Raw genomic sequence first — 15,535 nt, forward strand, 5'->3', positions numbered from 1 at the left:
AATAATTTATGAACACTGTCGTCTCGGAGCGGAGAAGGAAAGGGGAAGGGATTCAAACTGCCAACTACTCGTGATTAGAACGCGAAGAAAAACGAGGGAACGGCCTGCCCTCCACCCGGGTCCCGAAGTGTGGGGCAAGTTTGCTCGGCCTGCGCGCTCTGATTCATGCTCGGTGGCGAGCCGCCTCCGTGAAATGTTTATTGTCCGCCGCACGACTTGTTTGCGCCGAGCAGAGGAGGAGAACATCGACTGCCGAAACGCGCAGAGGGATTAAGGACCTCACACTACTACATTCTCCCGACTTTCCCTTCGCCGCAGAGAGAGAGAGAGAATTGAAAAGCGCGCAAACGAGAACACTGAAAACCTGACGCGTCGCGACCGTTTGGAGGCTTATAAAAACAAAAAAGAAAGAAACTTGGTTTTTAGTCTGCCTTCGCAGCAAGGCCACCTCTTCTACAATGGGAGTAATTCCTCAAAGGAATGAACTGTACGAACGAGTTGCAACCTGTGAGCGGCTGTCAGCGTTCGTTAGCGATTGAAGAAGGGCGCCGGGCTTTGGAGGCTCGGATATTTATACGGACGCAGAATTAAGCGCTTTCCACGTGACACAGCCAGGCAGGGGGAGAGAGAAACTGATTTATTTGTGGGAAGGGAAGGAAGCTTGTCAATAAGCAGCTGCGGCTTAAACAGTCGCGTAAATGAATTCACAGACAAGTTGAGTATAAAGGCTTGAGAAATAGATGCCCTTTTTTAACCATTCACTTCTGGCAGTAAATATAAGGCACTGGGTTAGCGCCATGCTGACAAAGCGGGGCTGAGATCACACGCAGGCTTTAAATCAAGCGTTTGCACCGGCTGTTTAGTAGTCATGCATTTTAACTGAATCCATCGGATAGAGCGTTAACTAAAGGTGCGTAAGTGACGAAATGGTTGATGTGGGTTAATTAGTTAAATAATTAGAGCCAACGAAGTTAATCCGACGTCGGAAGAGCCGGGAGGGGTAATGTCGACGTCCAAAGGAGGTCATGTGGTACTCGACTTCCGGTGACGTAGCTCTAACTTCCGGTGGCGAGAAATTGTTTCAACGTGAACGAGCGAGAAAGGGTGTGATTTGCATGCACAAATGGGTGGGAATGGTTATAAAGTATGTAAAGAGAGGTAATTAACCAACTGCAGTCTGCAAAATTCTGAGAGCACTGCAGAATCTGCAGTGCAGAAATGCGAACGCCTGAGCGTTGCTGCTGCAGACGGTACATCGCGCGCCTCTTGTCGAACACAACCAGCGCTCCGTTGAACGCATCAAATTTCACCGGCGTTCTATAATTGGTTTACAGGAAAGGAAAGACGCGGTATCTGTCACTCGCGTAATTCCGCTGACTCATCTCGCGGACAACACAGCAACGCTCAGGCTTACGCATTTCTCCAGCGCTGATTCTGCAGTGATCTCGAAAAAATGTTCTCTCATCCTTCTTTTCAACTATCACCAAAACCCCTCAGTCGCGCCGCAACATGGTAAGGCTCGAAGCCACTGCGCGATTGTTTTAAGGAGAAAGCCGTACTGGCTCCATTACGCGAAAATCCGTCTGCCTTTTTGTAATTGTCAACTCCATGGTGACTATAAAGATGGCGTCGCGACAGCCATTGTCCAGCCACCGAATCGAGGAGTGGCAAGGCGGCATACCCGAAAGACACTACTGTGGCACGGCCCTTTTGCTCGTACGACATCACTAACGGACATCCGTGTGGCACCAGCATTCCGATCTATCGTATCAAAATCGTAAAGCAACCGCTCTTCTTGCAGCGTTCAGGAAGGTGTCATACCATTTCGTTCTACATTGAGCATGCACCCGCAAGTCAGGCTGGAGGATAGTTAGTGAGAAAGATTCGAACCAACAACGTATTTGACAGTGTGGCAGGAACCTCAGAGGAAGAAGGCGAGTGGCGAGGGCACCGCAAGAGAAGCAGAAGCAGCTGGTTCTAGTGATGTTGGTATAGAGAGCATCGCAGTACTGGTAACGCGGTGGCCCGCGCCAGAGGAATAAGGTGCCTCGATGGTGGCGTTGGCGTCAAGGCACCGTTAAGGCTCCTCTAGGAGCCTTAGGCACCGTACCTTACTCTTATCATTCCCACTTGCGAGTCGCGAAGGGTGTGCGACCGGCTGTCGCATGCGACCAGGGAGCCGCTCAGCTTCGACCTATGTTCACACTTGCAAAGACGATCGGCGGGTCGCTTACCCGCGGTTGTTCTCATTCAGAAACGAGACTTGTCGACCTTGTCTGTTCACCAAAAACGAGACGCCAGGATTAAAACTAACTGCCGTTGACTTCAGCTGCGTCACTGATTGGTTACTGGTTTGCGATCAGCAGTCGCAAGGCTGGAAAACCGGGCCCAACTCCAAAGGCCTGCGACTATCGCTTTTCGACCAATGCGACAATTTTCTACTGTCGCTTTTCGATCAAAGCGGTCGCAAAACCTACGCGAGTCACAAGTGCGAAAGGAGCGAGAGTCGCTGCGGCGCATCACGTGAGCAAGTTTTCGACTCCATACAGCTAAGCGGACCGATGTGTCGGCTGAAGGTTCTTTTTTTTTTCTTTCTTTTTTTTTTTCTGGCTCGCACGTCCCACGCGGCTTCATATTAAAGCAGAAAATAGCACGTTAAAGATCCCCAGGTGGTCGAAATTACTCCGCAGCCCCCCACTACGGCTCCCATTTCTTTCCTTCCACTTTCACTCCCACCTTCATCCCTTCCCTTACGGCGCAGTTCAGGTGTCCACATAGCAAGTGTGACAGATACTGCGCCTTTCCCTTTCTGTGAACAAATTATTTATTTAATATAGAACATTGATCAGGTGAAAGGTGTAACAAATTTCGGCCTTACTGAATCTTCGTGGCTGATATTTAGCTCATAATTAAACCGGTATTGTCCCGAAGCCATGATCGAGCTACCAGGGGCAGAAAGCCCGCAGCCGTTGGTTGGTTGGTTCACAGGAAGGGAAAGGCGCAGTAACTGTCTCACTTGTTTTCTGTGGACACCTGACCCGCGCTTAAGGGAAGGGAGGAAGGTGGGAGTGAAAGTGGAAAGAGAGAAAGGGGAGCCGTAGTGGAGGGCTACGGAGACCACCTGGGGATCTTTAACGTGCGCTGACATCGCACAGCACACGGACGCCACTTCGTTTCGCCTCCATCGAAACGCAGCCGCCGATGTCGGGTTCGAACCCGGGTACTCCGGCACAGTGGTCGGGCGTCTTACCACTGTACCACCCCGGCGGGGCATTTCCTGCGGGCTTTCTGTCACTCTTCAGTGACACGGGACTCGGCACGCGACTGTATCTCCTGATTGTATATTATGCGAAGCATATTGCTAGAGGTAAACCACAGCCCTTGCACAGCAAAGAATGTGGAATGCTACGTCACACCACGTGATACGCTGACGTCACGACAGAGAAGAGACGGGGGACCGGCTCGCGCCGTCGGCTGCGGTTGCACGCCGTGCGGACCACGTGGTATGGTGACGTCACACCACGTGATACGCTGACGTCACGACAGAGGAAAGGCGGGGGACCGGCTCGTGCCGTCGGCTGCGGTTGCACGACGTGCGGACCACGTGGTATGGTGACGTCACGCCACGTGATACGCTTACGTCACGACAGAGGAGAGACGGGGACCGGCTCGCGCCGTCGGCTGCGTTCGCCTCCAGTAGACCCTCACAAAAGGTGGCGATGCCTCCAGGGAGTGCAGTCGAGCGGTGGAATGAAAAGCGAAGGCTGCGGCGTGCTGTAGAGAGCCCAGAAGAGCGGGAAGAACGTTTGGCCAAGGAGCGTGCTCGGCATGCGACTCGGCGACAACGATGCTCCACTGATACGAGCAACGTAAAAGCACGTGTAACCAAGGAAAGAAAAGCTTAGCCAAGTGTAACCATGGAACGCCGAGTTTAGCAATCAATATGCTTCGCATCTGACCAGACTTAACCAAGCTAAGCCTCAGCCTTTTTTTTTCATATTTCTCACCATGTCGTCGCCCTTAACGACACTCTTTCTTCTTTTTCTCTACCCAAGTGCAGAGTATCGGGCCAGATGTTCAAGTTTTCGACCGACCTTTCTGTCTTTCAGTGCAATAAACGCATCTATACAACGAATGCGGTTAGTAATACTTAAAGGCAGGCCTTTTCAGTTACGACGACTTTGGGCCATTGTAATACTATTGAAAGCAACAGTCGCAAACCAGTTCTAAACAAATTCCAAACGAAATATTAGTCTAATTTATAGCTGTTGCATTAAAGGGTGCGGCTGCAAGCTCTCACTGACCGCATGACTTCGGCATGACGATCCGCAGCGGCAAGAAGTTGTGTCCCAGTTCCTAGTAGAATCGGGCAATCCGAAATCCGAAAACTGATATGAGTACTTATAATTTTCAGTTACAAATTTCGAGATCACAATGCGACATCCAACTGTAAAATTTATGAACTATTAGATTTTAATCAACCAATTTAATGACCTCCTACACTTGCCTACCGCCATGTTGGCTCAATGCTTATAGAGCTGAGGTATAGTGAGCCGGATTATCCGGGTTAAAATCCGACAGCGACAGCCGCGCTTCGGTGAAGACGGGACGCAAAAGGCTGCTGTGTGATGTGCCAAGCTGGGACACGTTGATTAAGAGTGCCCCGGGCGATCTAAATTAATCTGTAGCCCTTAACTGTGACGTCTGTCACAGCTCATGTGTTACTTTGGAAAGTTGAATCTCACAATTTACGTTTGCTACCAGTGATTATCAGAGTTGACATTTGAAGGCTTCAAAAAATTAACTTTTACATATTTCTAAAAATATTCACTATAAAATCAAATTCTTGGGTATTTCTTGAAAATATTCAGTAAAACACCCGGCCACGCCTTTCTTAGGGCACAATACATCACAGTGGACAAGGTAAGTGCCGAATGCGGTCAGTACTTTTGGTTCGGACTGCGTGGTTATAGTCTTCCACAAGAACCTGACTATATGATGTAGCCATTTGAAAAGCGCTGGGCTGACTGCGCGAGTTTTTTCTCAGCTCTGCATACTATCCTGCCCTGATCTGGCCGAGTCATGCCGAGTTTGAAACAATCTTTTTAGAGACTTGTGCTGTTTGCAGACTCATCACAACACCACGCATCACGCGGCAGGCTGACACAACCTCCTCCTCCTGCATAGGCGACAGTGGCTAAGCCTATCTAGACGCCCATAAGTATTTTGCGCAGAATTCAGGGAGTACAGAGTAAACGCTATCAGGCTTTCTTTTTATCTCGGTCCCTTTCCCCCATTCTTATTCCCTCCATTTACGGAAGTGTCAGGGTGACGTATTACCAAACCATATTCCATAGGAGCACTTGAACAGATGACGCATTGGCATGCGATCACGTGATAAGTCTTTGTTTTTTCTTTTTCCATGAAATACGTTCACAGAGACTTGCGGATGTTTTCGGCCAGTCTGCCTGCGGGTAGCGTCGTTATAGCGCGCGCACCTTCTGGGCAACTCGCCGCATGCTAGCGCGTTGACACCTCCCAGTTACATGCATGCCCGGACTTGAGCGGCGGCGCGCGCTTTCCGCAGCTCAAGTATGGCCGTTCTACAAGTTACCTCCGAGAGGTGTTTTTGAGGAAGAGGACAGGAGGTGGTGAAGGGTGGCAGCTCCCGGCCCTACGGGGCTGGGACGGTATGTCAACGCGGCTAGCCCCCGAATTTTCATCTGTTGTAGGCCGTCATTGCACCCGCTACCACTTAGGTGGTGGACGACGGCTGTTGCGGCACGCGTCTTTCTCTCCCTCTTCTTTTTCTTTCTTCTCTACTTTCTCTCTTCTGTCCGCACGAGGCAGCGGAGGAGGTCGAAACGAAGAGGCGTCGTGTGCTGTGCGATGTCAGCGCACGTTAAAGATCCCCAGGTGGTCGAAATTACTCCGCAGCCCTCCACTACGGCTCCTCTTTCTATCTTTCCACTTTCACTCCCATCTTCCTCCCTTCCCTTACGGCGCGGTTGCGGTGTCCGCAGAAGACAAGTGAGACAGTTACCGCGCTTTTCCCTTCCTATAAATAAATAAGTTTAAATCAGAGGCAGCGGAGGTGGCTCAGTAGCAGGCCCGTGCATTTTCTTTTCCTTCTTCCTACAGCCACAGCAACAACAACGAGAGGCGTTTCGAAGTATTTGGACTCGTGCGCGTCCAATTCGATAATGAGAAAGATGGTTGCACAAAGCGCGAGATGTGTGCATGGGGCGGTTGCGTAATCATAGTCGAAAGCGCCCCACTTCTCTGGAATACTATGAAGGAGTCGGGCACGTGATCGCGGAACAGTGCTACGTGGTCAGTAACGCAGTTATGTGCCGTCAATAGCAGAATGTGCCCTAGAGAGAACTCTAACTTTATAAATAAATGTTCCAAAAGTCGGTCAGTATCACAAAGTACAGAAGGACGTTTTGTTCTACCCCGAACAAAGGTTTCAACAAGAGTAACCTTCCGCGGCGCCGCTATAGCTCAGTGGTTATTAATGCTTCAGTTGTTGGAAATTTCTGGGGCGTGGTTCGTGTTCGAGCCTACGTTTCAACTGTATTTCAAACTACTTCCTATGGGCTTTGTATATAAGTGATGTACAGGGTCGTTCACTCTTAATGAGAACGCGCGAGGGGGCGACCTCTCTCTACGAAGTGCCTTGCATCCGATCCGGCCGCGCTCTGAAGCGGTGTCAGGTCATGCGATGTACCGCCTTCAAGTCCCTCTGTGCTTGCGCAACTTTGTTTCATTGCGCTTTAAAAAGAGCGGTCACCTGCTCACGTATTCGCAACAAGAGTGGATTACTTTTTACATATATTGGACGTCATTTCACTACAATAAATGCCACGAGCGCCGTTAGAGTTATAGGATCATTTACAGTATAGGCACGGGTCAAAAAAGGAGGGCCATTACTCCTGCAGTCAAAACATTCTTTTTCAGACTACATAGTGGGACTTTGCCGATTAAAGCGTGGTTGCAAGAGAAAGGGATCTTTGTACCTCGGGAGTACATTGTCTATACTATGCAAAAAAGATGAAACTATTGACCATGTTTGCCGGTCAATGGTTTGCTGATAATTTTGCTGGCAGTAAGGCGGATTATTGGACTTGCTGGTTCATAGCTTCGAAATACTGCATGGAGAACAAAAGACGAGGACAAAAGCGTTCGTGGTGTTCCTTTCTGTTCCTTGTGATCTAGTTTTTGTTGCGTTACAGTGTTTTCAAGCTTGTAATGGCGTTGGGTCTGCACAGTATAAAGAGAAGAAGGATGGTGGTGCGTCACGCAGATCTTGACGCACGGCCAGTGAGATAATACTTTGAGGAAGTCATTGTAATGGCACTGTGAAATTATAAAACTTGTGGATCCAGCACCTGACTGGCTCCCGCACATTGAAACATAAATGCCACTGAAATAATTTTAGTCATGTTACCTTAGTCAAATAGGACTGAAGGTTTGGTGTAAATATTGCATATTTCGAGTAAAATAGAAAAAATACCGCTATAACTCAGCGGTGGAGCAATGGCCTCGTAAACCATGGGTCGTGAGTTCGAGCGTTACTTGCGGCGGCTTTTGTGCTTGTTTATGGATGCTTTTTGTAATACCTTTGGTCGAATTTTTTACCTCTGTAGTTCGCCTACCAACCAGACAGATTTGTATTAAAATGTTTCCGTTACAAAATGTTTAATTGTTCTAAAGTTAGGAGCATCTGCCCATGTTGCAACAACTCTGACTAAAGAATAGGGCGTTTCTGGTCGCTTCAAGATCCAAAGCGGTGAAGTGTTTCCTGGCTGTTTTTGGCTTCAACTTTTCTACCGCTCTACAGTGCAAGACAAAAGGGAATTGCTTTTAGAATTTGCTAATGGAACTGCTTTCAAAACGTTCTGGCCAATGAGAAAAGTTTTCCGGCGATTCCGTGCACGTATATATATAGTTAAGAACTCTTTCGGGTGCACAACCCATGAAACGTGGCGTTACGTGTACACCGTCAGGGCGAAGAAAATGGCTCCCGCCTACATCGGTATAGAAAACTTTTACGGGATTAACTCACCGGTGCTCTCATATGGCCACCACATTATTTCCTAGTTCACATATAGCTGACAAGCCTTACGCTCAGTGGGATATAATGATCCCATTATACGTCACCATCTCTTTTTGATTACTTTTATCGATTTATTTCAGACTACTGATATTCTGATACTAGTTACTGGTGCGATGCCAATACAGTCCACATGCTCAGGAATCCGCCCTATCAGGAAATTCCCTTATTTGGTCGAGAAGTTGATGACGTCACAGGGCAACGTGACATGATCGGGCGCTCGTTGGTCGACTGGGTGTGCGACGTCGTGAAACCACGTGACCTAGCTCTTTTGACCAATGGTGACCTTTCTCCTAACACAAACTTCGGATTTTGTGAACGGGAACTTTAATGCTGTGGTAGTTGAAGCAAAGTAAAGGTAGTAGTTAAAGAATACTACCATGAAGGGGTTCATGATGAAAGAAGATTTAAGATAATGTCTCAAATTCAACTCAAACTTGCGCTGACGGCAGCGCTTCGTTCCGATGCGGGAGGAAGCGAAGCATATCGCGGCTGGATGGCACGCGATTTTCATTTGGATTCAAAATTAGATGGAACATTGTACACGCGGCAGCATATAAATATGCCTTACCAAATCTTGCCCTGTAGGTAGTTTTATCACAGTGCGAGGTTGGAGGAAAACCATGGTGAAACGTTGGAATTCGCACAGTCGTGCGCGCCGCTGTACGAAAATGGAACTCGCTTTTAACGAAACCGGATACATCGAACAGTGCATTGTGAGGAAAGAAAGGAAAAAAATAAAAGAACCTCGGAACAGCGCTAACGTTACCAATGTAAAATATGTGTCACTTCTACCGAACTGCCCATCGGATAACTATAGGAGTTCAGACGTGCGCGTCCAATCCCTAAAAGCGGCTTCCTCTCGTTCGTCCGGGAGTCTGGCTGGCGAAGTGTAAACAGCGTGCTGCGCAGTCGGACCGTCCCTGTTTGAGCAAGAACGAAAATCTTTTCGAACTTGAGTATGACACTCGTCAACAGAAGGCAGGCCTCGTACTGCTTTAAATACCGTGTCACGTGACTGATCACGCCCTCAGTAGGGCAATGAATGCGCATGACGACTGCTGAAGGGAAGGAAACTGAATCTGAGCTATAAGTACTAGTCACTGCAACATACTTTTTTTATTGACGGCTAGGCATTATGAACGAAGATCCTCTTTTTAATTTGATGTTAGCTGCAAACATTCCTCGTATAGCTTTTTTTTTTTTTTTTTTTTTTTTTTGACAGTACTCATTACTATGTGCACGCATCCGGCGTCAAAGTTTCGAGATGAAGGCGCTGATTCAATTTTATGACTTCATGTATTGTGCTGTCACATTGTATTGGTGTGTTACTCATTTAAGCTTATTGTCAAAGTAGCGAGGAACCCCTGTGGGCAACTGACCCTCCAAGGAGGCCCTCCAGTCAATCACGCCGATAGATTTTCATGATGTTGCGGTAATACCCTTAACCTGCATGCGTGGCATCACAGGGACGTCTGGAGATTAAACTGATTAACCAAGGAGGCTTAAGCGGATTAACAAATGCATAATTAAATTAGTATAGTTTAATGGGTAAGGGACTTCTTTTGAGGGCCTGCTTACCGATCGCTCATGAGGTGCATCCGACTATGGCAAAAAGAAAAAAAAAAGAAAATGTCGCTCGACAGAACAGCGCAGAAAAAAAAAAAAATAGAAACGTCGACATGACCACGTGTCGTATTCTTTCACCAGAATTGTTTTGAATACCATACGCTGAACAAATAACATTTGCGCGTCCTGCATAAGACCGTTATCGTGTATAAACGGGTTAACTGAGCAGAATGGTGCCAGCTTAGACGTTTTGCTACTACTGGGAGGTTTGTTTAGTCAGCCCCCGTCAGTGATTTACTAGCATTCATAGTCTAACCCTTTGGATCTCCGACAAACGCGTAGAATCATTAAGGTTCATATAACAGTGCGGACCGCCCTCGTGTTTTAATATACCGCTCCTTTATCCCAGGTTCAGTGAGACGCGCACACTCCTTACGGTGACCAGCATAAGTGTTTGAGACTGACTCATAGCATTATCGGCACTTACATTCCAATTACTGAGTTAGTTCAACATTCCCGAATCTGGTCAAATGATTAGCGGCTGGAGTTTGCAGCGTTTCACAAAATCTACTGAGATGTGTTCCAACATTCAAATTGAAATTCATTTATTTCTGCCTGCCATAGACAGAAGCTGCAGAAAAAGCCGTGACGCACAGCTTGACGAAGCCGTGGCCTCATTTCCCTTGACAGCGGATAAGCTGCACAATGGTAGGCACCAACAGTTACACAGTGCAGTATGAAACTTAACGTCTAACAAAAGAACACAATAAATAATTACTCGAGTATGTATAGTACTCAATCTCTTCAAAGTGCTTTTTTCTATTACTTTTAGTTGTTTAGCTGAATTATTCGGTCCTTCAGCTGTAAGTTAAAAACCTAGATTACGGTATTTCAATAACGAAAGTGGCATGTGCGTGCGCTGCAAGTCGCGACCCATATCCATCTGGCCGATTTGGAACGGGTTTTACCGGTATGAACCCATCTGGCCGATTCGGAAGGGGTTTTACCGGTATGAAGCGTAACAGCAGTAAGCGCATTTTGAGGGACACGTCCACAGTGCTTGAGTTAATTGGGTGCCACTGTACAGTGCATGCACGACAATGCGCAGCGTCTCTCATACGCAGTCAGTCCTTCGCAAAGTTTGTACATAAGCACGAGATCAGATCAGAAGATACGCGAGATCAATCACATTTTGCCTAATTTTTCAGGCTGATTCCTTGCAAGAAAACTTGAAGTTTAAGCCTGCAGCCGCTGCAATTACGTTGCGCTCAGACTAAACTTTGTGGCTGAGAGAGGTATGATGAATTACGTTTGGTTGGTTTGGTTTGTGGGGTTTAACGTCCCAAAGCGACTCGGGCTATGAGAGACGCCGTAGTGGAGGACTCCGGAAATTTCGACCACCTGAGGTTCTTTAACGTGCACTGACATCGCACAGCACACGGGCGCCTTGCTTTTCGCCTCCATCTAAAAGCGGCCGCCGAGGCCGGGATTCGATCCCGCACCCTTGGGAACAGTAGTCGAGATGAATTACGTCGTGCAGAATAAATGCTTCGCCCTCAATAAATACACCTTGAATTAGTGCATTACCAATATCATTAGCCATGCGGATATTTAAAAAAAAGTATTTACAATAGCCCCCTACGGCGCCGCATCATATATACGAAGTGGCATGGAGTGACACTAAAGTAGTTACATACAACTTTTACTGAATTTTTTTTTCTTTATTAGACAACTTTTGCTGAAGACATAGAACCGTGCCTCATGGAACCACTCAAGTACGAACGTTAGAAGTATAAATGGATGGGTTCACGAGACTGGTAATTAGAGGAGTAACCTTTCTAACTACTACTGACAGCTTTTAATTGCCTTTTAGAGGCCACGTATTAACAAACATGCGTCTAACTAAGCTGCTCTGCTTGTTAGAGTAACGGACTTGTTTCCTGTGGCGCACACGCGACCACGAAACGAAGCGTTGATAATGTCGCGCGTATACGTCGATGAGTCATCTTGCATGCTCGTTTGCAGCAGTGCAATCTTCGCGAAATCGATCATTCGGATACGAGTAAAAACTAGCAAGACACAAATTGTGTTTGAATCCGGATTCGACAGAAAATGATTAAAACTAGGAGAACAAGCGATGTTTGGCATGGGCCACGCGTACCCCTCTCATTCAAAAGGTTTCTGCGGACGCGCAAGTTTTTTTTTTTCTCTCAGAGCGCAGCTGCACTAACCTCTGGCAGCGGAGACCCACTGGATCAGGCACAGCATCAGGGGCAGCAGCACGTAAGAAGACAAGCCGGTGGTGGTCCGCAAGACGAAGGGGCCCCCGGTGCCAAGGCCAAGCATGTCCGCCGGCGCTCGCGCCAGCGGCCGCGACTCCTGTCGCGTCGTCGCCGTGGTGAGCGCCGCCGTCAGCCGCCGGCGCGCACACCGCCAGCGCCGGCGCTCGCCCGACGCCGCGACGCCGATGTGCCGCGCCTCGCTGTCGGCGCGCGCTCTCCCCGCCCCGACAACAAGCGGCGCGGCGGCGGCTTCTCTACCACCAGCGCCGCCGCCGACGCCGCTGTCCGGCGCCGGAGCAGCGCAGCAGCCCCTCTCCTCGCTTCCTTCCGAGCTTGCTTGGCTTACTTCCGCGCGCGCGCCGGTTCGCTGGCCTCCTCGGTGCTGCTTCTTGCAAGTATCCGCCGCTTCGTCGCCGCGCTGGACGCCAGTCGAAAATTCGCTTGATGTATGGTGGTCGCGGACGGGCCGCGCTTTGCTGTTGCGGTTTTGTGTTTTTTCTCTTGCTTTGCGCTGCTTGCTCGTCTCCTCCCGAACCGCTTCCTCTTTCTCCCGGAGGCCGACAGTGGGGAGCCGCCGGCAGGGATGAAAAACCGGTCCAGTTTCGCGCCGACGAGGAGCGCTATGAAAAGGGCGATGACAGATTGTTATTTTTCCGCACTGACACTGGACCAATTTCGGTGAGGGAACGATGGCAACAAACACAAGGGCGATGATAAAGCGGTATCCTCGGTATCCTCGCGATTGTCCTCGAGTATGACTGTTGCGGCCTCCTTCGTCGGTTTCTCTTCCCTTGGGTGGTTGTCCAACTGTCAGCTGGCAGGAAGCAGCAGCCGCTACTGGGCTGCGGCGCAAGAAGTGACGGCGCCCGCAGGTAGCGTAGGGAGCCAGTGCACGGCCGAACTTGGAGAGCAGCTGTCAGTCAGTCGATGGCACAGGAACATCGTCGCCTTGGCGCTGCTGCTGTCATCGGCAAAAGCCGGCCCGAAGCGGCAGCGGCGTTGAAGCGCGACAGGCAGGCATGCAAATGCGATATGTCTCGTCAGGCTGGCCCCGGGAGTCGTCGCCTGACGACTCAGTGACGACGACAGCGACGACGGGTCGAAGCTCCAAAGCGGGCTGGGCGCGACACCACGACGCCTGGGCTCTCCGCAACGGCGTCCCGTCTGGGAATGGATGCAGGAGCTGAGGAGGAGCGCAGCACGTTGTTTCTGCTGCGACGAGGAGAGTGTGCGTGTGTGCGCGCTCGCGCGCGCGCGCGCGTTGGCCTCGCGAGTAGCGTTGAAGCCTCTCTTCTCTCCCCGAGGCTGCTGGTCTCCGCCGCTTCCAGCAGCGACGGCGGGGCGGCCGCTCTTCTGGGAACACAAAAACACGCGCCGTTTTTGGCCCCGCTGGATCGGCTCCCCTGGAGAGCGGAGAGGAACGAAGTCGTGCTTTGAAGGGTGTGCGCAGAGTGAAGTGTGCCGCAGGAGGAGGCGTACACGGTCGCTCGCAACAAAGACTGCGATTTTTTGCTAATCCCGGGAACTGCATATTTAAGGCGCTTAAGAGCAAGGCTGACACTAAACCACTGTCATCTTTTCAAGCTACCTGAAATGTTCCACAGAGGAAAAAAAAGAAAAGTTGAATTCATAGACGCAGCTTGGCTCAGATGTCGGAAAATGTACAAACTCTGGTAGCACTAAAGAAAAGTTTCGCTCACTACAATATTTATCAGGCTGAATAAATAAAAAAGAAAAGAAAATATCGGCACTTTCCGTGTATTTCGCACCGGAATCGTTCAACGGCCGCTCTATTTGGCGCTGGCATGCACCGATCCTGGAAGCGAAGATGGACAGATAGACCGGCCCCCTCCTTCGCTTTCTTTGCCCTCTCTCCCCGACGTTTTTGCGTCCGCGCTTCCCAAGCTGGAAGAAAAGGAAAGAGGAAAAGAGGGAGATGTCTCCACGAACACCCCCCCCCCCCCCCTCCCTCTTCCCCCTCGGTTTTGTCCTAAAGCTTATCTCCTTCAAACTCCTTTTTGCCACTCGGCATGTTTGTGCTTGTGTGCTTGTGACTGCTGTTAGATGGCCGCAAAGCGTGTGTAAGGGTGATGGAGGAAGGGGCAGTAGAAGAGCAAGCACACGGCTGCCACTGCAGGGGACCGTAGAGAGGGCAAAGCCAGGAAAGGGCGATTATACGAACGCTCGCGCTTTCGGCGGGGGATCGAAGTGGACCTAAGGCAAGAGGAAAACGGAACGGCGGGGCGAAAACTTTCTCCCGATAACGGCAGCCACAAGCAAAAAGCGGGCCAACTGACAGTGGCCAGCAAAGGCGGGGCGGGGGAGGTCGAGGAGGTGTCCAGGGCGCCAGTCCTCCCCCATACTCCAGTGGCTGCTGCGTTTTGTGACGGTTCTGGTGGTGGTTGGTGTGTTCCTTCAGTGCTTTTGCATTGTGATACTTGCTTGCATTTCCACAGTGGACATCCTCTTCGCATCCGTCTATCTTTACTTTCTCGTTTTTTTTTATTTCGCCCAAGTGCTTTGCTCCTTTTGTACCCCTCTTGTATGCTGTGGTGCGGGAGGCGTTTTGTCATTAGTCTTTTCGCTCGAACTCACCCTGGATGCATGCTCACAGGGGCAAAACTTCTTGGAAGAGGCTGTTTATTTTCTACTTCCCCCTAGTCTGCTTGTTAGTGACCCATCACTGTTTCGAGAGCGTGCGCAAACGTGCTTGCCATCACAAATAAAGAAGTATCGCGCTTGTATCTCACCCCTGAACGCTGTCTGTCATCTTGGCTTGGCTTGGCTTAGTAGGGTTCCCTAGAAAATGTTGCTTGTTTGCTGCGGCTGCTATTTGTCATTAGCGAAATGGCTTAAATGGTGCTGTGAAGTCGCGCTGCTTTTTTTAGTTTCTTATTTGACATCTGCAAAGAAAAATAGCTTGGGAAACACGGGTGCGGGCTTTGTGCCTCCTGTCAGCGCGGATATGCGCATGCTCAGTTCACGCTCGACAATCAGAGAGTTCTATCGCTTCTTGATGCAACGAACAGTGTGGTCATTGCTGCATTTAAAAGCTGCAGCTTCTGAGCTGAGTTTATGCCTTCATCTGCTTCGACATCATCATCGTCGTCCTCATCATCAAAACAATCATCACCGTCGTTTCCATCGTCGTCGCCATAAGACGGAGCCAAGTCCTATGCTAATCAATACCCTCCATCACTAATCTATGACTGAGTATTTCGGTTTTGCACCAGCAGGAGCCACGCTAATCCACCAGGTTTCCTGAGCTCGACCCCTCTATGTATACATGATTATAATTTGTAATAAAGAAAAAAGATAGCAAAAATTACGAGTTTCTTCCCACGAAAGAATTTTGCGGGCGTCCATTACGCCACTGGATCGTCTTAATCGTGCGGAGACATACACTAGGAGGGAAACTAAGGAACAGTGGCTGAAGCTAATGTCTGCTGGCACGAAAAGTAAAAGAACAACGCGATTTAATATGAAAGGTAGATGAAACGCCTGGGTATAGTGTTTTGTTTAATGACAGCAAACACTGTTTAGCTACATTTTTATTGGAAGCTTATCC

General features: G+C 49.3%; 1 protein-coding gene across 1 annotated transcript in view; it reads right to left on the bottom strand.

Moving 5' to 3' along the window:
• The window catches only part of LOC146198444 (uncharacterized), a 36,370-nt gene extending 21,797 nt beyond the window's left edge, over positions 1-14,573 (bottom strand). Inside the window, exons 1-2 of the mRNA XM_084591898.1 lie at positions 14,563-14,573; positions 11,917-12,587 (exon numbers count right to left, since the gene is read on the bottom strand). Coding sequence (XP_084448024.1) covers positions 11,917-12,587; positions 14,563-14,573 — 682 coding nt within the window. The remainder of the gene's footprint in view (positions 1-11,916; positions 12,588-14,562) is intronic.
• Between the last annotated feature and the right edge of the window lie 962 nt (positions 14,574-15,535).

Source organism: Amblyomma maculatum, chromosome 2 (genome assembly GCF_055883805.1).
Source record: "Amblyomma maculatum isolate TAMU_Amacu chromosome 2, ASM5588380v1, whole genome shotgun sequence".
NCBI classification, from domain to species: Eukaryota; Metazoa; Arthropoda; class Arachnida; order Ixodida; family Ixodidae; genus Amblyomma; species Amblyomma maculatum.